General features: G+C 32.1%; 3 protein-coding genes across 4 annotated transcripts; all 3 read left to right on the forward strand.

Moving 5' to 3' along the window:
• Positions 1-1,219: 1,219 nt before the first annotated feature.
• LOC129311784 (40S ribosomal protein S15) lies at positions 1,220-2,750 on the forward strand. The gene is made up of 4 exons (XM_054954248.1): positions 1,220-1,334; positions 1,412-1,557; positions 1,655-1,712; positions 2,297-2,750. The coding sequence occupies exons 1-4, from the start codon at positions 1,332-1,334 to the stop codon at positions 2,543-2,545; spliced, it is 456 nt and encodes a 151-aa protein (XP_054810223.1). The 5' UTR covers positions 1,220-1,331; the 3' UTR covers positions 2,546-2,750.
• A 6,725-nt stretch (positions 2,751-9,475) lies between these two features.
• On the forward strand, positions 9,476-12,002 carry LOC129311873 (B3 domain-containing transcription factor VRN1-like). Of its 2 annotated transcripts, none has more exons than XM_054954344.1 (5): positions 9,476-10,040; positions 10,234-10,738; positions 10,924-11,117; positions 11,199-11,478; positions 11,650-12,002. In XM_054954344.1, the coding sequence occupies exons 1-4, from the start codon at positions 9,873-9,875 to the stop codon at positions 11,466-11,468; spliced, it is 1,137 nt and encodes a 378-aa protein (XP_054810319.1). In that variant the 5' UTR covers positions 9,476-9,872; the 3' UTR covers positions 11,469-11,478; positions 11,650-12,002. The 2 variants fall into 2 exon arrangements, with proteins under 2 accessions (XP_054810319.1, XP_054810318.1); XM_054954343.1 differs by having other exon boundaries at positions 9,477-10,040; positions 10,231-10,738.
• A 3,037-nt stretch (positions 12,003-15,039) lies between these two features.
• On the forward strand, positions 15,040-20,168 carry LOC129310456 (NADH dehydrogenase [ubiquinone] iron-sulfur protein 8-B, mitochondrial-like). Its single transcript, XM_054952301.1, is given in 10 exon segments — positions 15,040-15,146; positions 17,459-17,550; positions 18,039-18,117; positions 18,333-18,386; positions 18,477-18,568; positions 18,643-18,756; positions 19,294-19,361; positions 19,565-19,638; positions 19,641-19,675; positions 19,803-20,168. Coding segments are annotated over 9 exon segments (666 nt in total). The 5' UTR covers positions 15,040-15,146; positions 17,459-17,496; the 3' UTR covers positions 19,899-20,168.
• The last annotated feature ends 2,634 nt before the right edge of the window (positions 20,169-22,802 follow it).

A 22,802-nucleotide genomic window follows, 5' to 3' on the forward strand; every position in this document is an offset into this window, starting at 1 on the left:
AAATTTTTACAATTAAATTTTGAAATTTTACAATGAAAAAATTATTAGAAAGTACAATGACAAAAATTGAGATAATGAGAAAGAGAATTAAAAATAAACGGAAAAAGTAATGAGTGATAATGGCGGAATGAAATGATGGAACTTAGAATAAGAGGGACTTTTTTTTTTTTTTAACCAACAAAATAAAAGGCACTTGACATTCATAGGAATAGACAGTCCGCATCCATAGAAAAGGAAAATTGGCATTTATAGGCACAAGCTAGTTACTTTTTTGTATACATAGATGACCATATATACCAACAAATCAACCACTTACATATTTATCTATTTATATATATATATATATATGGAAAAATTACATTTAGGTATTAGAAAAGAAAATTTATTATTGAGAGGTTTGCTCAATTATTAACATCCTTAATTAAGTTATCAATGTATATGATTTAGAATTTAAGAGTATTTTATAAAAGGGAGAATTATAACCTGTCCTCTCTTATGAAAATTAATTACAAATAAGGACTAATGTAAAATGAATTGTTATTAAAATGTGAAATATGCTTTGCTTTTTTTTCAAATAGAATTTATTATTGGTCCTTGTTTGTAATTAATTTTTTTAAAGGGGTTAGTTGTAATTCTCCCCTTATAAAATTTATGGGACGTTTTGATAATAAGTTTCATTTGGTAGAACCTAAATGTAATTGTTTCTATATAATGGCATGTACTTTTAATAAATTAAATCCAAGAATTTGATTTTTTTTTATTTGGATATCTGATATCTGGTATCTTTCCACTTTGTTCTCTCCAAGAATAGAAACTTAATGGCATTTGTTTTAACAACATTATTTTAAATAGATTATACGGTATGATTTTCATTAATTTTTATATCTTTTAATATATATATATATATATATATGCGCGCGCTGCGCTCATGCATGAATGTATATTATAAATATACATAATTATATAAATGATTTTACGACAAATATGATCCAAATAAACTTTACAGATCAAATTAAAGTGAAAAAAGTAGTTAAATTAAAATGAATAAAAATGGTAGTTAATTCAAGAAACAATCGAGTATTAAAAATGGGGAAAAAATCCTGGGCCAGCCCAACTACAACTGACGGCAATGAGTTATTATGGGCCGATCTGATTGAAAACATACTAATCATAATCCAGTACAAAGTTTAGGCCCATAAATAACCTACTATTCTGAAAATACAAGGCCCCTTCGTCGGTGTGTTCTTTTTCACGCTCTAGGGTTGTTACAGTTCCAGTGCTTTACCCAAAACACTAGCGGCTGCTCGCTGTCGCGATTTCATTTTCCAGCCATGGTAAGTGCCGATCTCGACCAGTTTTCCCCCATTTTCCATCCATGTGTTTCTGAATCTGTGATGAATCTTCATTGTAGGCGGACGTTGAGGCCGATGTAGCCCCAGGGCAGCCAAAGAAGAGAACGTTCAAGAAGTTCAGCTTCAGAGGCGTTGATTTAGACGCTCTTCTGGACATGTCGACTGATGAGCTTGTCAAGCTCTTCCACGCCCGAGCCCGCAGAAGGTAATCTTAAACTCCCTGCCCCAACTGGACTTTGGGTTCGTGTCTGGGGATTTTGTGAATTGGATTGCCTTTGTTTATGATGGTGGTTATTTGACAGGTTTCAGAGAGGGCTGAAGAGGAAGCCTATGGCCTTGATTAAGAAGCTGCGCAAAGCGGTAATTACTCTTCAACATTGTTGAATTGTTGGCTAACAATCAGTTGTGGTCATCACATAGATCTTAATGCCCTGCTATTTCTCGAAATTGAATGTTGAAATTTCCTTTCTTGCTTGTTATTGTTCACCTTCTGTATGTTAATTAGGCTTTAGCATAGGATTGAACTAGTACAACGTTGGCTCGTACAGTCATATTGCAAAATTGAAATTATTGATTATACACATTCATCTCTTCTCTTAAGTGAACTTAAGGTTAATTTGTATAGTTGGCTTGAGATATCGCCTTGCTGCTAGCCTGCAATCCTCATCTAAGCTTTGAAAATCTTGGTTTATGTTTTGATGTGATATATTAACGGACAGCTACTTGAAACATGGTTACGCGTCTTTGCAATGGGTCTCCCATTGGCATTGTTGTTGTGATTTGTGCACGACATCTCTTGTAGAAGAACTGGTACAATAATTGTCTGACATATCTGCATTCATCATTTAATTGATGATGACATCTATATCATGTTTGACATTAGAAACGGGTGCTTGTTTGTTCAAGACTATGTCCCTAATTATATGCAACCTCTCTAATTTTAGAAAAGGGAGGCTCCACCAGGTGAAAAGCCAGAACCGGTTCGCACCCACCTGCGGAACATGATTATTGTACCTGAGATGATTGGGAGCATAATTGGAGTGTACAATGGCAAGACTTTCAACCAGGTTGAAATCAAACCTGAGATGATTGGCCATTACTTGGCCGAGTTCTCAATTTCATACAAGCCTGTTAAGCATGGTAGACCTGGTATTGGTGCCACCCACTCATCAAGGTTCATCCCTCTCAAGTGAAACAGTTCTTTGGAGGCTACTTTTTGGTCTTCAATGATTTTTAAGAGAACCTCAATTTCCATCCAGTTTTGTTTGTTTTGCATGTTATTGGGAATAGCATTTCTGTTATGAATCTGGTTTAAAATATCTGAGTTTATTCTATTGTATTCGAGTAGTTTGTTTCGGATTGTTGAATTTTATTGCTATATATTGGTGATTTACTCAACTCTTTTTGCTGTTGATGGTCCTGGGCATATCTGACAATCGGGGCTCCGTCACGAATTCTGAGTTTCAGTAACGTTGATCTTAATCGGTCTGAGGGAAACACCAACATTTTATAGATTTGGATAATGAAAATGTCTATTTTGAAGATAGATGTATTACGTGAGATTTACATGTGCATCCCCCTTTAGTGAAGGATCACCTTTTAGGCTCTTGCCAACTTGGATGCTGCAGACTAGTCATTCGCGCGCTTTTACTAGCTTGCGCATTAGTTTTCGTTTAATCAGAGAGGGCTGGATGATGAAGATTCGTTGTTCGAACTATCCTATCTCATCCTCTTTACTCTTTTCCACCAAATCAATCGCTTTAAGTTTGGTAAATGATGGATCTATGTTTGTTTATATTTTTGTATTCGGTATGATTGAGATTCGTATCTCATTAGGTTATTATCTACCTTTTTTCCAAAACAAAAAAAACAAAAATGCGCTATACAGAAACACTTCCTCATGAATATAGAATATTCCAATTGGGATGGATTTAGTTTTTTCAAATGATTAACATATATTTTTTTTATCTATGTCAATTGATGAACAACGCAAAAAAGCCTCTATTCAAAAGAAGTGATATAATCATAAATGAGGTTGACAGCATGCATGAATTGCGTGCTCATCTCCAGTGTTAAACCAACCTTTAAGTATACAAGACGACGTACGAGGAGCGAAATGGTCCTTTCAAGAGTAAGTTTAAGTCGAGATCATTTGAGCATGGGTTTGAACAGTTAGGGGCTTTTCTTTTGTCCTTGCTTATCTAAAAGCCAAGCATCGGTACGAAAGATGAATATGCTCAGCATACGTTTATCATGTACCCGCACACAATTGACAGTAACCGCATATGAACGCAAAATTTGACTTTTGGTATAGTTGGTTAGATAAAGTTTGGAGATTTAATTCGGATATTGCGTTATTCATGCTTGGATTAACTTAAGGATTCCTTGGTTTCATCGACGTCAAGTCTAATGTAGGAGCTCCAAATGGGACAAGAGAAAAGTAACGAGTGCAGTTTCAACGGAATAACAAGCCATTGGCAAATAATAATAATAAGGAATAATAAGGCGATGGTCCTTTTACATACACGTGGTCAGACTCACGACATGAACCAGCTTTGTGGACGCCCAACTGCTCACCAAGTTGTGAGTTGTCAACGCTCCTTCGTTTGACTAGTCCTAGGCCATCGCAAGTTAGTTTTATGTATGTCCAAAACAGTTAGAAGAAGGAAGGCGTCTAGAAGTTTGAAGAATTGTGTACTGATGCCGCCCCCACATGATTTGGCAGCCTAAAAACCAATTGGTTGTGGCAGTTTCATGCCACCACGGGAATACAATATTGGTGACCCAGTGTCCGGAATATCTTTCAGTATTTGACCTAACATGTGCGGTGGACTTGTGAATTCTTAGTCTTCCACATGGTGCTATCTCAATCTAATTCGGAAATTTTTAAGCAAAAGCGGGCTATCATATGAGTACACCGTAAATAATAAACAATACTTGGTCAGCTTCCATTCGGCTATTTCCTGCTTCCCTCTCCTTTTAGGTGTTGCGTTTTCATTTGAATGGACAAGCTTTTTTCCCCCTCACATGTCAAGATTAAATATTTGCATCGAAATTTAAAAAAATTCTTAGGAACAATTTTTAACCCAGTTTTAATTAATTAATGAAACTAGTATTGAAGACCGTCTTTTGCGATATTAATTTGGTAAATTCTTTACTTTTAATTTCAATGTCGAGTATTTTTTTCAACATGAGAAGGGGCTCTGAAAGCGAGTTAAAAAACTGGAAATAATCGTGAAAATTGGTGATTTTTCATTGTCAGCAGCATTAAATGGTGATATTAATCATCAACACGACGGGTTTTCTAATTCCCCTCCCCGTGTTGGATCCTATTTCACTGTCAATCCCAAATTTTCATTATTTCGTGAAAACTTGGCAGAAAATGAGGATTATGATAGCATTTTGATTTGGTTGCGAGAAAGACATTCGTATAACAGAGAATATGTCCTAAAAGGCTTGTTTAGTCTAAAACATGCTCCCTCCAATTTAAAGTATAAGTAGTATTTTTTTTAATTACATACCAATAAAATCCTCATTTCCATAAAAAAATATAGATTAGTTTTTCATTTTTACCCTTAGTCCCAATTATCAGATAATTGATAATTGAGAAATACATTTACACAAATATCTAAAATAATAAATAAAATGCATACAATAGGAATTTTTTTTTTTACGTATATTAGATTGCTTATATTTTAAATCAAGATTGGTTGAGAGAAAATGTTTATATTTTGGACCAAAGGAAGTATGTAATTGAGTAACTTTTATAATTGATTTTTAATTATACCCTCACTTCATTTATTACTTTTTTTAAAAAATGATACATAAAAGTATTAATTGTGGTTTTCAATGTACTTATATAGGATAAAGGCATAATTAAAAAGACATAAAAAAAATTTAAATTTCAACTAACGTTTTTTGAAAATCATAAATTAATTTCCAATACCCTATATTATAATTCAGAAGGAGCAAACGCATTCATTAAAGAAATATAATTATACCCGTCGTATTCATCTAACTTGAATCGCACACGCTCCAAATCTCTACCATAAAATGAAAATATAGGCTATCAATCATAGTTGTTGACATTTGGTACCATTTGATATCAAGAAGAAAAATTATTATTTAGATTTATAAATAATCAACAATTTAAGAAATTATTAACTCAATTATTAATTTTGTAAAAATTTATACAAGGCACCTCTCATCATTTTTAAGTTATAAGGTTTAAATTTTACCTCCGAACTTTGATCAATGAATTAAAGTCTTTAATTACAGTAATCAATATCAATATATTCATAATACAATTAACTTTGTTTGACCAAAAAAATATCAATATATTCATATAAATTGTATAAAAACATATTCATCACAAACCATTAATAGGGTACTAATAATCAGAAATCACACACCGTTAAAAGGAGGACTCTTAATTCCGTTTCGGGAAAATCCGTGAACATGATCTAGTTTTATCTTCAACACTTCAAATCAATTTCATCTCTGACAAAGACACATCAAGTGGAAAAATGAACCCCCAAAAAAAAAAAAATCAGAATTTTATATTTATCGCGCCAAACCAAAATATATATATATATATATATATCATGAAAAAAATCGTGGACTCTTTTCCCTCGCAAATTTTTTGTTCTGCTATAAATACGTGTTCTCGAGCGCAAACCATTTCATTCCTAGCTTCGACCTGCATAGCTGCCAAAGCGATCGTTAGATCTCTAGCTCAGCCCACCGATCGATGGACTGCATGACCACCGCCGTCACAGTCACCGCCACAGTCATCGGCGGCAGAGAAAACAAGAATCAGAGCAGGAGGGAAGGATCAGAGGCGCATAGGGGCGTTGCAATTCACAACCAAGTGATGAAAATAAAACAAGAAATTGAGAAACTCAAGCACCCTTCGCTCCAGCACGTAGAGATCAGACATATCTCCCTTCGAAATTTCACACGCCAACGCTCTCGATCTCCTCTTGGATTGTCGCATCGGGCTATCCCTGTCGGTAGCGCTTAGCAGACATGTACGAAGCTTGTCTGCGCGTTTGTATCTATACATGCTATCTATACTTTTGAGAGATATATCCTAGTTTGTGTTAGTTTCCTTTCCTTTTGCTTTCAAGTTAGAATATGGAAACCCATTTCCTTCTCCTTCTCTTAAATTTTCAGTTTCTGGTTTTGTTTCTGTGCTTTTGGGGTTTCTTTGTACATGCCTTTGGCAGCGAATCTTGCTACGCAGTTTCATTTCCCTCCCCCCGGCGGTTACTCATATCGCCGCCGAGCATGGCTTCGGAATTTTAAGGTTCGGAGTCTTCTTTTCTCTTTACTAACTTCAAATTCGAAATTGAAAGAAACCGCGTTTATGGAACAGGATAAATCAAATAAATCTCGTATTACAAACTCGTGTTTTCAAAATGTTTCATGTGCACGTGTTTTTCTGCAGGATCCCTTCTTCAATCTGTTAAGCTTTGCTCTGGAAAAATTTAAGGAACTTTCTTTTGTTCTTAATTGTTCATTACAATTTTATTTGGCAGAGACTGTTTGATTTTTTTTTTTCTTGGTTTCCTGTTATCACAAGCTAAGAAATCAATCGAGATTCCTAAAATTTTGGGAATAATTACAGGGGTGCATTTGAGAACCGATAAATCAAAACATCCAGGCCAGATAGCTTTCAGACCAAAAAGAGAAAAGCTGTTCAATTTTTCTATTTTAAGACATCCCTTCGGAGATAAACCTGCGACTGAGTCTTGACTCTTTGGACACCAAGTTTCTTGCTTTTTTTTTTTTTTTTTGAAGTTCAGCTCGCTCCATCATTTGAGAAATTTGCTATTTGCTGATAGGTGAAATCAACAATACGAAAGTTGGCCAAACAAATCATATATATATATATATATATATATTAACACCAAGCTATGATAAAATCAGTTAATATCTAATTATGTTTAAAATCAAGAGATTTCTATAATTGATGGGTGGGTTTTTGAAAATTATAATATCAATTTTATCACGTGATGTTAAGTGAGCCAAGAGATTAGTATATTTATTTGGTTATTTATAAATATTATTAAAAGTGATCGTTTAATCTTTTATTGGATGATCTTTATTTTTTTAATAATCTCAAATAATGGATGGCTTTTTGAACAAGGACGATTAATAAATGACAAGGTTTTCATTGAATTTGAATAGACATTAACTTTGGATTATTTTGCATTCCAACAAAGATTTTAAATCCTTCAAAGATTCTCATTGGCTCAGATGTTGTATTAGGGAGGTAGCTTAGATATTTGAAAAAAAAATTAATTCATTTTTTTTGCCATTTCTGATGATGTCTCCACATGTGCAAGAATCATTAATGTTAGTTGAACTATTGATATCGATTTAACCCATCCAAATTTAGGTGGCTTCCATTTAATGTCATATATATCTAATGTCTCTTTTTGTTCAAGTAGTTGATTTTGGATAAAAGCTTTAAGTTATTGATTATTTGTTGAGTGTTGGGAAAGGTAATATCATTGTTTAGGACCTCATTTTTAGAGTATTTTTTCTTGCATCTAGCTTTTTAAATGTTCCAACAAGCTTGGGCGAAAAATCTATACCAGGGTATTCTTGTTTTTCAAGCAACTTGCTTCATTGTTTACATTTTAAATTATCCAATCTTATACACCAAAAGAGAAAAGAGTATTAAGTTTTGTTGGATTAACTAATTTTTTTTAAATCTCTTGAGCTTTCTCACTATTTCATAAAATAAGGATAGAAGAGTTAGTGAAATTACAATCAAGAGGGCAGGTATGCATTTCTAATAGCATGCGTGTGATTAGTTTGGAGTCGATTCCAAGCAACCTTTCAATGACAATGTTTATTTATTTTATATGTGGGCCACTTTTAAATCTTAAACCATATATCAGAGTAGATTTAATCCTTATGTATTTTCATAGCTTTGTAAGCAAATTTAATGAAAAAGTTCTCATAGAATGAAAATCTTTAAAAAAAAATATCATCCTCATCTTGTTGATTGGGAGGTTGCACAAGCATAATCTATTTAATCATGTTAAAATGAAGGTAATGACTTAAAAAATTAAAATTCTATCCTCATGTGAGACTGCAAAAGAAAGAGATCTTAGCATGTAGAACAAACAAATTATATTCAAAACACAGAAATGGATCAATTTCTGCGATGAAGTCATGAAGATGGAATAGATTAATTTAATACGGAACGTCACGGAAATAGCAGGTTCTTTTTTTTTTTTTTGGCCAAACGGGAATATCAGGTTTATTAGCCGCTTGTCAGAAGAGAAAAGCACTACAATTCCCATATTTATCTTGTTTGAGTGATGGAGCATATTAACCGAACACCAATTTTTGGGCGGGAGGCCGAGGGGGCCGGGGAGTGTGAGCAAGCATGGATTAAATATGATTTACCTATTCTTAAAATGATAATTGTACTATTTTGTAATATTACAAAAATAATTTTCCAATAAGGTAAATGATGCAGAAATAATTGGATAATAATTAAATAGTCCTTCCTATCATTATTACAAGGTATGTTTTTGATTTTTTTTTAATTTCAAAATATAAAGTGTTATGTAAAAGTTTGAATTTGATCATTTTGAATGTGATTGTTTTTAATATAACAATACTTATAAGTAATAAAAAAATTAGATCGCTTCATTTTTTTTTTTGGAAAAATTTAATAATGTAATAGTATTTTTTAAAATACATGGAAAAATTTTAGAAACGTCTTGTAATCATAAGAGTTCGAAGAATGTGTTTGTAAACTAAGTCCGGCAAGGGAAGAAGAAAACTAAAACAACGTGAGTTAAGAAGCAAGGAGCGAGGTGATTGGTTAATTTAATTTCTTTGAAATTGGGTTTGGTAAATTTAGATGAAATTTTTTAAAATATTTTTATTCATTTTATTATTTTTTAAAATATAAAATTTTCTTTTTTTAAGAAAAAAATTCGCCTAAATTTACGGGGATTTAAATCCATATTATTAATATATTATTATACTAAGCATATATTGAATGCCTTGGTTCAATGAAGATTGACGAATCGTTTCCATGTTCAAAACCCGGAAGGAAAACGTGATCCTTTCATAAAGATGTACCAGACAACACAATACGTGACCAGCAATTAACGTCCGTTCATCCGAATTCCTTTTTGGAACAGGGCATGATTTTGTTTCTGGAGCCTAGCCCTTACCCCATAGTAGCATCCCAATCCCATAGTAGTTGAGAGATTTTCCTTTTTCTTAGTTCATTCAGTCTCCTTGGGTATCCTGGCCTTTAGTTATCAGCTCTGGCCCAAAAAAGAAGACGACTGATGACCCAGTGACATATCAATATAAGCAAAACGCATTGTTACTCGTCCTTTCATCTCACTTTCTCTTGGATCGTTTCCCAAAAAGCTATCCCAATTCCTTTCCTCCATCTGTGATGTAATTCTTGCTTTTTGGAAACAGAGAAGCTCCACAGCCTGCAATCTCACCGACACACGCATCTGTTGACCATTAAGAATGGGTATCACTTATCACAGCTTATTCGATGCTACCTTTCTCTTACATGTTCTCCCTGTAAAGAAGTGTGAAGATTCAAAATCGTCCATGGCTGCTCACTTTCACCCGCGTAATGCTATCCAATTCTTCAAGATTATTCTCCAATACTCTCTCGAAGAAGGAAAGCTTGTAAGTATTTTTGCCTGTGCCTCGTACCCTTCCTTCTTGTTAGGACTCGGATTTTTTAAGCAATTAATACCAGAGACCACCGACTTATGTTGATCTTTGTTTGAAATGATTACTAATTCCCGTCTTCTTGCTGGGAATACTGTATAAAACCATGTAACAAGTTGCTGAGCTAACAACAAATTCTTCTCAGAAGGTACCAGACAAATTTGTACGGAGATATGGAGGTGGAATGCCAAATCCAGTGTTTCTGAAGCCTCCAGATGGAACTCAATGGGAAATACGCTGGACAAAATATAAAAGTGGAGAAGTTTGGTTTGAGAAGGGTTGGGATGATGTTGTTAGATACTACTCTCTAGGTCATGGCCATTTGGTGTTGTTCAAATATGTGGGAACTAGAACTTGTCATTTTGAGGTCAACATTTTTGACAATAGTGCCCTAGAAATGGACTACCCTCTTCATGGAAACCTCCAACAAGTTACTGATAATTCTGACTCGGTTGAAATCTTGTGTCAGAAACCTCCTCTGCAAAAAGTAGCGAGCCGAAAACTGCCATTATCATCTTCTGTTCACCCTTGCAAGAAAATTAGAGCTGAAGAAGCTCAAAGGACCTATAATCAGCAAAAGATGCACTCAGGTGATGGGAATGAGCTCAAGTCCATTAATGCAGAACCGAAACTTATAAAGCTTGAGTTAGAAGGTAGCTCCTGCTTTTTTCTTATATATCATGTCATTATATCGTACTTCAATCTGATATTCTATTCATCTATCAGGCTCTCTACTAAACACAAAATTTGGAGGAACTTTGACGGGCTTTTCTTGATAGGAAGTAGCAACTATACTTCAGTTTTGTTCTTAATCTTGTCCTTCGATTTGTGTTTTTAGTTTCTGCAGAAACTATGGGTGGAAGCAATTTTTCCACTAAAAAAGGTCCAAAATCCATTGCTATCAAAAAACGAAGGGAGAAACCATTGACTTGTGCTGAGAAGGACAGGGCTTTACAAAGAGTCAACACTTTCACGTCTAAAAATCCCTACTTCAAAATTGTCATGCAGCCAGCATACATCAAGAGCTGTTTGGTAAGCTTTTAGAGAAATGCTAATGGGGGGAAAAAAACTTCTGTCGTTAGTAGTTACTAATCTAGTACGAAAAAATTGCAGTGTGTGCCAGCAAAGTTTGTGAAACAGTATTTGAAGAAGAAGAAGGAAGGAACTGTCCTCCTCCGGGTTTCAGATGGTAGAACTTGGCGTGTGGAGTGCAGTGGGGAAGAAAGAAAGCAGTACAAGTTCCGACTCAGAAGTGGGTGGTCCTCTTTTTCAAAAGACAATAACTTGAAAGTGGGTGATGTGTGTGTTTTTGAACTCACAAACACCACCGACATCTCCTTCCTGGTTCATGTTTTTGGAGATTTTGTTAATCCATATGGCTGAAAATTCCAAGGTATAACATTGTTTTCCCCCTTTATGGTCTTAAATCCACTGCCCCGAAATTGGGAGACATGTTTATGTTGAGAGAATATAGTAATACTGATAGATATACTGTGTTAGGAATTCACAAACTATGAGATCCTGTTCTTCTGATTCTGGGTTATAAATATGCAACATGATGCAGATTGTCCCATATTACTTCTCAAGTGGCATGTTAAGAAGGGGGAGGAGTTTATGGCCTGTCAAGTTGCTTTTGTTGTGACCAGGTCACATTTACGAGGTGGAAAGTATCGTGCTTATCTTTATGTTCATTGATAGAGAAATTGCTTTTTGTGTATATCTATGTCACATTCCCAGATGCTGCACATAGGTTATTCACTGTAAGCTGCTGCTTTTTGTGATTCTGTGAAAGAGGCAAAACGCCAAACGTTTGTTTTAATAGTTTAGTCAGAACAAGTATCTCAGCCCAATACTAAACTTGACATTAGGATTCAGTTTGATACTCTAAATTAAAAAAAATCAAAACTTCTCTTCTTACATCAATGAACTTAATGAAAATGCTCACGTGATCTTTTTTTTTGTTTGCCTTGTGCAAACAGGGGAATTGCCAATTGACATAATGCAAATTAAGTTTTTTTTTTTTTTTTTTTGGGTTGCCCGTTTCCTTGGCGAACTGCAACTTTTTGTCTGATGAGTCATTTTGCCAAAATTTATGCCTCAGCTGGGGATGATATTGTCATTCCATTCTAGAAAATTTCTTCTGGTTTGGAAATAATTCTTTTATCAGTATCGCTAAGGATTCTTGAAAATGGGGTTTCGACATTGGTTGGTCGATGAATGAAAAGGTTAAAATATTTTTTTTTAATACTTAAAATCTCCCTTTCAATATCTTTCCATTTTTGACACTAATGATCTACAATGGATATCCATTTATTATTTACTATATATATATATATATATTACCGAATTGAGTTGGTGAAAATCAAGATATTTTCGCAATGACGAGATCCCAACGTCTAGGGAGATGGAACTTGGAAGTGTTTATCTTATTTTTTAAATGATTTACATCATAAAAAATATAATATGCTTTTATAAATAACTGTACTAAGAATTAAAGTTGCATGGTTTATCATTATATTAACTGCATGCAATTTTTGTATAAGTATGTAAAAGTATTTCTATATAATTTAAAAATTAAAATGAATATTCAATATATTTTAATTCTACGGGTATTGCTATCATCTAATATATTTGTTATTTTTTTTAACTTTTTTTTAAAAAAAAAACATAGGCCCCTGATTAAAAGGAGAACCACCTCAAATAGTTTGCTTGTATGGTTCGTTTGGGTAGTTGAAATTTATTTATTTTGAACTATAAATGTTTTTTTGATAAAAAAATAGAAATGTTTTAAATAAATCACACGATATTGATCTATAAATAATACGATTTTTTATATATTTTATGTTATCAGATATTGTGTTTCTAAATTCTAATACACTTGGTTAGGGTTAATGGTAGTATGAAGTGACATTAATTTGGCAAGAGTTTTATTGTTATTTTTTTCGCTAGCCTGGTATGTCTCTAGTTTTAAATTTTATTTTTTTTGACATTGCTATTTGACCGAACCAATTCGAACATTATTGGATTCAACTGAAATAGCTTTTTCAACTGTATATTTTTTTACATTTACACAGGCTAAAACTTGAGGTCTTGTGTTTAAGTAATCATAAACTTTATCATTAGGACTAATCCTTGTTGGCATTTTAAATTTTTAATACAATTATCTAAAAAAAAATAGTGGCTATTGAAGCCTTGAAAAGTGAATAATCAATCATCAATACATATATCGTAAAGCACACTTTTCAAAACATGGGAGATCATTTAATGAACATTTTGTCAAAAAACATAGAGATGTGAGGTGAATGTAAGACCTGTAATTTAATTAATAACATTTGTTTATATAGAATGAAAAATTTTTACTACGTAAATTTTCATTTGTAAACGTCAAAAATTAGATAAGATATAAAAAAGAATAGGATTTTTTTTTATTTTTAAATATCATGTGGGATCCATAGTAAAAATTAGTGGTAAATAATAAAATAATATATATTAGATGTACAATAAAATTACAAATTTTATTGAGACGGAGTAGAGAAAGTAGGTAGGTAATCTGATGAGTTTTACTTCAAAATTTAATTTACTTAAAATAAAAAATTATAAATAAAATAATGCGTTGCTTTTAATTTTATATGTATAAGATATAAATGTAGAATAAAATATAAAACTAAGCGACAAAGTAATTTTATATGTACAGGATAGTAAAATGTAGAATAATATCCTTTAATTTTAATTTTAATTTTAAAAGAATATATCTTTTAAATGTTTTGATTGTAACTAGAATGATTTTTAAATAGCACTTATCCCTTCTTGTGCTATCTATATTGTCATCTTATTTATAGATCATATCACTAAATTTTTATTATAAATTTTTTCTCTTATTCTCTATTGAATGTTGATGAGAGAAAATATGTTGTTAAAGTACGTATATTTAATAATGATAAAATTAAAAATTATATTAAATTTTTAAATAAGGTTAATGATTTTTAAATTTTGTCTTGGTTTCACCAAATATGTTAAACATAATTTATAATAAAACCAAATAAGTACACTTAAGAAGGGACTAAAATGAAATTTTTTACAAAGTTAAAGAATTAAAAAAACACTTTAGCCATTTTTAAAATAGAAATAAGATATATAAAATTAATATAAAATAGAAAATATGGAAATATATTTTCTCCAAATTATTATATCTGTGATAAAATAATATCAATTTTTTTTTAAAATACTAAAACATTCTCTTGCATAACAGGGGCAATAATTTTGTTAGCAGAAGTTAAAAAACATAGACGTGAAAGCCATGGTTAAAAAAAAAAATACATGGAACCTATCATTAAAAAGTGAGTGTGAAACTCATAATTTAATTAATAAATTTTATTCACATAGAGTGACAAATTTTTGGTATATGAATTCTCATTTATAAATATTAAAAATTTCGATAAGGTATAAAACATAGTAATATTCTTATATATTGAAAGTTTAGGAGGATTCACAGTAAAAATTAATAGTAGTTATAAAATTTCAATTAAAAATAGTAGATATTACATATGCAATAGGATTATAATTTTTATCAAAGTAATTTACTGAAAATAAAACAATATAAATAAAACTAATTTAATCAAAATAATGAATTCTAAATGAAATAATTTTTTTGCATTTGATGTAATATGTATAAAATTATAAATTATAATCCTTCCGTTTAAAAATGTAAGATATTTTTTGAGAAATTTTAAATGTTAAAAAATGTAAAACATAATTTATATTTTTTAATTTAAAAATTTAAAAAATAATTTAAAAAAATATAAATGACTAAATTATTAAAATTAAATCTGAGGAACCGAATTTCATCATATTATTTTAATAAATTTTATCATTTGAAGTAATTAATTTGCTGAGTAATTAATTTTTCACTGGAATCAAATCAAATTATTCCTAAAATGAATTATAACCCTGATAAAACCCATTCTCGTGAAGAGCGGATACAGTTCTCTTCGTACGAACCCGCATTCCGCGCTCAACCGTTGTCAGCCCTGCGTGTTTGTTCTCGGGCAAGCAGTGAAGAAGGTTCGAACCTAGGGTTTTTCCTACTCCCAAATTCCGATGAGATTGATTTGATCAATCTGGCTTTGAATTTATATTTGAATTTGTTCCCCACGTTATCTGTTCCCTGCGTGGCTGTACCTGCTTTGCTTTAAATTTTTCATTTTAATTTGCCTTTGAATCTGGTCGTGTAATCGTTGAATATTGAAGCTTTTGAATTTGGGAATATTTCCATATTGAGTTTATTTTGTCTTTGCTTGAATGGTGTGTAATTGACTATTATACTTCTTCCCTCTTCGTTTTGATTACTAGCGACTTATATGATTTGGATTGCGTTTTTTGCAATGTTGGATTGTTGTGTATTGGCATTCTGTTTATTAATCTTTTTTATATTATCATAACAATTTTGGAAAATTCTCAAGGTATCTGTGATGTATGATCTTGTAAATGACTTGGCTCGAGCTGTGTCAAGGTATCTGGAACAACAACTGAATGGGTATTATATCAACTATGCTTATTTCAAAAATTTCAGTGGGGTTGTCGTGTAGTATAGGTCCGCCTATTGGTTGTTTTTTTTCTTTTGGGACCCGAAAAGCGGGATAATTGCATTGAAATAACATGATAAACAATAGAGCTTAGGCCATATGCCAAGGGCAAAGGCATCAGTGCAAAAGATAATAGTAAAAGTAATCAACCAATCCCCTCTCGGTCCTGTTCATATGCATAATGCTGTGAGAAAGTCTGAAAAGAGCTTGAATGAAGGTTAAAAAACCCAGCCCGAAGGTTCTACACCCTTTGTTGAAGACACAGCGAGATAGTCCTCATCTTCTAACCAGAGAAAGATGTAAAAAAGGATAGCACTCAACGCTCTTAATCAGATCAGCTATCATTCCGTGATATAACCAGTTACAATTGACACAACTCTTGAATGACAGTGCTTTATAAAAGTCCTGGCAGTCAATTTCAATTACATTGTGCCTATGGTAATCAGATTGCATTAAGGAAACAGCCTTTTGACAAGCTATAATCTTAGCCATTAGACCAGAATTATCCGTGACTCTTTCACACCAGCCTTTAATGAAGATGCCTGGGTGATTTCTCCATATTATTCCTATACCAGCATTACCGGAGGACTGCAAGTAGGAGCCATCACGGTTGACCTTGATTTCATCTAGAGTGGGAGGTAACCAAACATGTGGCACAGAATCTTTAAAAGCAACAGCAGGTTCATTATCCTGATTAGCACTCCAAAATTCAGCCGCAGTAGCATTTGTAGTAGAGACCATGGAGAAAGGATCAGTAACGGCTCCAGAAAAAATTGAGGCTGACCTCAATTTCCAAAGGTTATAGCATAGATTGGCAACATGCAACTTTCCATAATCATCAAGAGGAGAGTCATGAAGGAACAACTTACAGAACCATCTTTCAAAGGATGTTACACCTGTTTCATCAATCTTCACAGACAAATAGCAACCATACCACACTTACTTGGTCCAATCACACAAGAGAAGCAAGTGCTCGATGGTTTCTGGATGATTCCTGCAAACAGGACAAAGTGCATCAGTAGCACATTTTCTTCTATAGAGTGCTTCTTTGGTGGCAAGTGGTTTGTTTAAAGCTCTCCAAATGAAGTGTTTGATCTTTGGCTGAAGCTTCAGCTGCCATAAAGATTTCCAAAGATCATTAGGAATTGAAAAGGAAGGGCTTGGAGAATTTTTGGTCACTACAGACCTGGATTTTGATACTTTATAACCAAGTTTTGCAGAATAATTCCCATTGTTTGTGGCAACCCAAGCAAGGGCATCTACTAAAGGTTGCCTAGGATTGTGAATACTTGATACTAGCTATAGTTTCAGCTGTACAAGCATTACTAGCAGATCCCAATGGTCATAAGCCTGGGCTACTGTATTCATGAGTCGTTTAACTTTGAACCTTATTCATGTGTTTACCTGGGCAGAATATGAAGATGTCAAAGTCAAATGTTTTCAATTAGGTTTCTGGATGTTTAGGCTACTGTATTTTAATCCCTGATTCAGTCAACAATGCTTTCTACTGCTTAGCTTAACTGTGGGAAGCATTATTCAATTACTGTTTTATGAATTACATGAGCAGATTCATCCTATTACGATTTGGCTGATTAAGGTTCTGGAAATCCATGACAATTTGGAAGGAGTCCTTATACTTCTGCTAATGTAGAATTGGTGTAAAATTATGGTGACTAAAGAATAATTAAACTGAAATGAAATTTTGTGGCTCTTTATTTCTTTTGCTGTGGTTTAATATCAAAAATGCATATCTGTACTTGAGCTTTGATGCCATCCTTAATTCTTGAACAGTTTCATTTCCCAGAAATTCAGCTGACAGCCTTGCCATAATGGCTGCAATCTTCGCTCGGAAATCACTTCTTGCTCTCCGCAGTCGACAGTTGGTAAGATGATAAATAACTGTGTCATAATACAAGAAGAAATGCTTGTCATCATGCACTCACTTTCTTTGTAACCAAGATGAAAATCAGTTTTTTATTTTCTTTAAAAGTAAAACTATAATATTTTATTCAGTTTATGGTTATTAGAGAATTTTCTTTTTCCGAATTACTCTTTTTTCCTTTTCATTCTTCTCAAAATAACTGCAAGCCCACACATAATCACATGGAAGGAACGTTTGTGATGGCAAAAACCATTTGCTTATTTACTTTCATTAATCCCAAGATATAGGCAAAACTCGTACTTCTTCTTTAGGGTTCTATTCCATTTATGTGGCCAGTGTAACTTAATGAATCACTGTTATTGTTGATGCTCCTAAATAATTTTTCTAGATTTACAGGATTAATATATTCATACATTTATATGAGTTGTTGTTGTTGTAGGCTGCTAAATATTTTATCATACATTCATCCTCATTATTCTTCATTTTTAGGCTGTGGCAGGTCAAGGGTTGCGAGGTCCCCAAAGTTATGGCTTGCGATTAAGCGCTTATTCATACTCTACCAAAAAAGGTTTGTCATTATTCTATTCATGCTGTGCAAATGATTTATGCATTCTTATAGCAAGAGAATGAGCAGCGAATAGCTTTACAGAGATTTTTCAGTTTGAGGTCACTGCCTTTAATAGAATTTTTAGTTGTGATTGTTAGTCTATATCTGCTTCTCACATGTAAATTTGCAAAAACTTCTTGATTCATAGACTTGATCTTCTGGTGCAAATATTGCAGATGATGAAGAAAGAGAACAACTTGCAAAGGAAATTTCCAAGGATTGGAGTTCTAGTAATCATTTGAAAGCCTTGAGTTTTCTTTCTTTTTCCTTTTTCTTTTACTGTAGTATAAGTGAATGGTTGCTGATATTTTCAATGGCAGTTTTTGAACGCAGCATCAACACACTATTTCTCACTGAAATGGTTCGGGGTCTAAGTCTGACACTGAAATACTTCTTTGAGAAAAAAGTTACTGTAAGTGTCTTCTGAAGTCATTGTCTGTCTAAGACGTATGTGGGATGTAATTACGATCATATTTCATAATGCAGATAAATTATCCATTCGAGAAGGGCCCATTGAGTCCTCGTTTCCGTGGTGAACATGCACTCCGACGATATCCAACTGGAGAGGAACGTTGCATTGCTTGCAAACTTTGCGAAGCTGTAAGCTTTTTAAAATTTAGGGCAACAATTTTTAGATTGACAATGGTCCTTTGAAGTTCATATCTGATTGAAGTAGCAGCATGACTATTTTCTTCCCTGCTTTTTGCTTAAAACTAGACTACGTGGATAAGATTTCTATGTAGCACATGGTTATTTTGTCGATGTTATAGTGTGTAAACATCAGCTAAAGGCTTCTAATGGAAACTCTAGTCATGATCAAACAAGACCTGAGGTCTGTACTATCCGAAAGGAGAAGAAACTAGGTCTCATATTGTGTCTAGCGTCTTATATATTCAGCTACCCGTCTTGCAATTTTTGCTGTTTGTTATATATTGACGAGTCTGTACATTTTGTCGAAAAGTTCAAGTACTTGTTTTATCGAATAAGTATATTATCCTATAACATAATATTAACTTTGGTTTAATGTGTCTTTCTTTCAAGTCTGTCTTTAGTAAATGGTACTATTGCATCTTTACTCCATTATACTAGTTTGGCAGCTGTATAGTCTTTGTATAACTTAAGAATGTAATTTATCAGATATGTCCGGCACAAGCAATCACAATTGAAGCTGAAGAGAGAGAAGATGGCAGCCGCAGGACAACAAGGTGACCGACCTTCCTTGCCTCCCCACCCACCACCCCCCGCCCCCAACAAAAAAAAAAATTAAAAAAAAAAAAAAAAAAAAACAGAAACAGCTGCGAACACAAAAAAGGCAAGAAAAAAAGAACAACGAAAAGAAAAGGAGAAAGAAAAAGAAACTGTCCCTCCCCTCCCTTTTCTGTCCTGTCTGAATTGCCTAGTTTTTCAGGTACGATATTGACATGACCAAGTGCATCTACTGCGGATTTTGTCAAGAGGCATGCCCTGTTGATGCCATTGTTGAAGGCCAAACTTTGAATTTGCTACGGAAACGCACGAGGTTCATTTTCATCTCTTTCATTCTGATTTTTCAAACTACTATCTGATAGCATACTGAATGGGATTATTTTTTCTTTCCTTTTTTTTTTTTCCTTATTTGTTATATTTTCACGTTCAACTATGTGCAGGAGCTTCTATATGACAAAGAGAAGCTACTTGAGAATGGGGACCGATGGGAAACTGAGATTGCGGAGAACCTGAGATCTGAAAGCCTCTATCGCTGATTGCTCCGTTGTGTTGTTCCTTTAATGCTTGTCCCATGTTAACTGAAAAGTTAACATAGAAATAATGGATCCGGGGATGGTCTGGTAAACTTGTGTATTATTTGTGTTGCTGCAGTAGCTTATTATGGAATTACATCGGCCGTTCCATTGCTAGTTTATGTACAATTGTTGAGACTGACTTCTATGAAATTTTGAACAAATTATAAGATTTCCCTTATGCAGGTGGGAATCAAGGAATTTAATAAAACAATGTAGCCACTGATTGCTTAAGCTCCATTGATCTCTGGAAGCACTGCTGTATGATTTTTCCTTGCAATGATATACCGTTAAATTTGTTTTGAACAGTTCGGAATTGTTCAGAATTATAATGGAGAGATGCAATGAAGAAAAATGAAGTTTGGAAATAGATAGGGATCAAAAGTAATAGTCGAAGCAAGCATATCATGATTGATTAGCTTCATTTATATATTTTTCTGATTTATGCTGTAGTTATTTAAAACTTCAACTAATGAATTTTCAACGTTGAGTTTAAACTTTTCTTTAAAATACTTGCCAATCCGTTACTTCGCAGGTCTAATAAATTTAAATTTTATAGTAAAAACAGATTAATGAGGATTATCAATATGTGGAAAACTAGATTAAAACAAACTTAAACTTCATTCTTAAATTCGGTTAAACCTGGAAGATATTCGTGATTGAGTAAATTTAATTGATAGCATCATAATGGCCAAAAGGGGGGAGGGAAAAAACACAGATGGCTTCAGATAAAGATAAATTCATTTGATTAAAATGTCTCATGGTTGTGATGAATTATATATCAACATCAAAATGAATTAATAAATATGATATTTATATAAGACAATCAATGTTTTTAATGCTTCAAGTTCAAATAATTTTTTAAATCTTTCCATTAAAAAAATAAACCTTCATAATCATTTTCTTTCTTTTCTTCGTCCACATAATCACAGTTATCCTAATCGACATCTTTGACATGACATTGTGCATGTCACCATCATTGTCCTAGTCATCATCCCTTCAACACCTATGTCATTCTCCAAGTTAGCCTCATTATCATTGTCAGTCACCTTATTCATCACCATGTCATCATTTTCTAGTCATCATTCCAACCAGTTTCCATATAGTCCACCATGTCATCATCTGCATAACTTGCTATGTCATCTTTGATTTCAACTATTTGCCCGAGTCATCATCTATTTTGCATCCATGTTACATGACATATCATCAAAACTGTCCTAGTCATCATTCCAGTCACCAGCAATGTCATTATCCATATCAACATTTTCCTCATCATTATCTCCTTCACAACCATGTCGTCTTCCTTCCCAGCCTTGTTCATCATCCTTGCCAGCCTTCATGTGCTGACAAATTTTGCCTCCTCACTCTTTTTTATATTTTTGGGGTAGTATTTTGCATCCTCATTTTGATGTGTGTGTATGTAAAGAGTCTGATTTTGGTGCTCATTATATGACAAGCAATCTAGACTATCTATATGTGAAGATTTTATTTTATATTTATTATAAAAAATTATAAGATTTCGATAAATCAATCTTATCATTAATTTAGATGATCAAGTTTAATATTAATTTTTATATTTTTTTATAAATTAACTATCCAATATATTTTAGACCATTTGATCTCTGGATTTAATAATAAACTTTTGTAGAATTTTTTAAAATTTTTATTTTACTAAATTTTTTTATATTTTTGGGGGTAGTATTTTGCATCCTCATTTTGATGTGTGTGTATGTAAAGAGTCTGATTTTGGTGCTCATTATATGACAAGCAATCTAGACTATCTATATGTGAAGATTTTATTTTATATTTATTAGAAAAAATTATAAGAATTTAAAAATCAATCTTATCATTAATTTAGATGATCAAGTTTAATATTAATTTTTATATTTTTTTATAAATTAACTATCCAGATATATTTTAGACCATTTGATCTCTGGATTTAATAATAAACTTTTGTAGAATTTTTTTAAAATTTTTATTTTACTAAATTTAATATTAAAAAATAAAAATAAAGATAATCTTTAAGCTGGTACTTAAAAAATTAAGAAAAAGTTACAATTTTAAAAATTTTTAAATTCAAAACTGTTCACATTATATTTAAATAGTCAATGTATAAAAATTATAAAAAAAATAATGTTAAAGTGAGCTATCCAAATTAAATCTGTATTTTTTAAATTGATAATAAGATAACTTTATTAAAATTTTATAATTTTTTATAATAAATATAAAATAAAAAAATTTCAAGAATAAAATCTTAAAATCTAGATTATCTAGATTTTTTCAAATTGCTCATAGCTTTGAAACCAAAAACGTGGGTAAAGAGGAGACTTGGCTTTGCTCTTTGATACTTTTCTTAGAGAAGGCTCCGCTGCACCCAAAACTCAACTAAGATTTGAATCGTCTGGATTTTATTGGATAATTAAATTAATATTTTATTTTGTATTTTTATTAAAATAAAATTTTTTAAAAATTATCAAAAATTTTAATAAATTTGCTCATCAATTTGAACAGTCTAGACTTATATTAATGGTCCAAATTTAATATTTAAATTTTTATAAATTAATTATCTAAATAGATATACTCTAAACAATGTAGATTTAATATAAATAGTTCATATTTAATATTAATTTTTTTTATAAATTGACTACCCAAATATCTATAAAAAAAATGAAATATATGTTAAAAAAAATTTTTGAAAAAATAATTTAAAAATTACAAATTAAATATTTATATCAAACTCTACATTTAAACAATCAATTCAAAAAATTATAAAAAATTAAATATTAAATTTAGATCATTAATATTAAATTTAGACTATCAAAATTGATAACAAAATTTATTAAATTTTTTAACAATTTTTATAATTTT

The sequence above is a fragment of the Prosopis cineraria genome, unplaced genomic scaffold, assembly GCF_029017545.1.
Source record: "Prosopis cineraria cultivar Desert tree isolate PC_DT_omini unplaced genomic scaffold, ASM2901754v1 PC5, whole genome shotgun sequence".
Classification (NCBI taxonomy): domain Eukaryota; kingdom Viridiplantae; phylum Streptophyta; class Magnoliopsida; order Fabales; family Fabaceae; genus Prosopis; species Prosopis cineraria.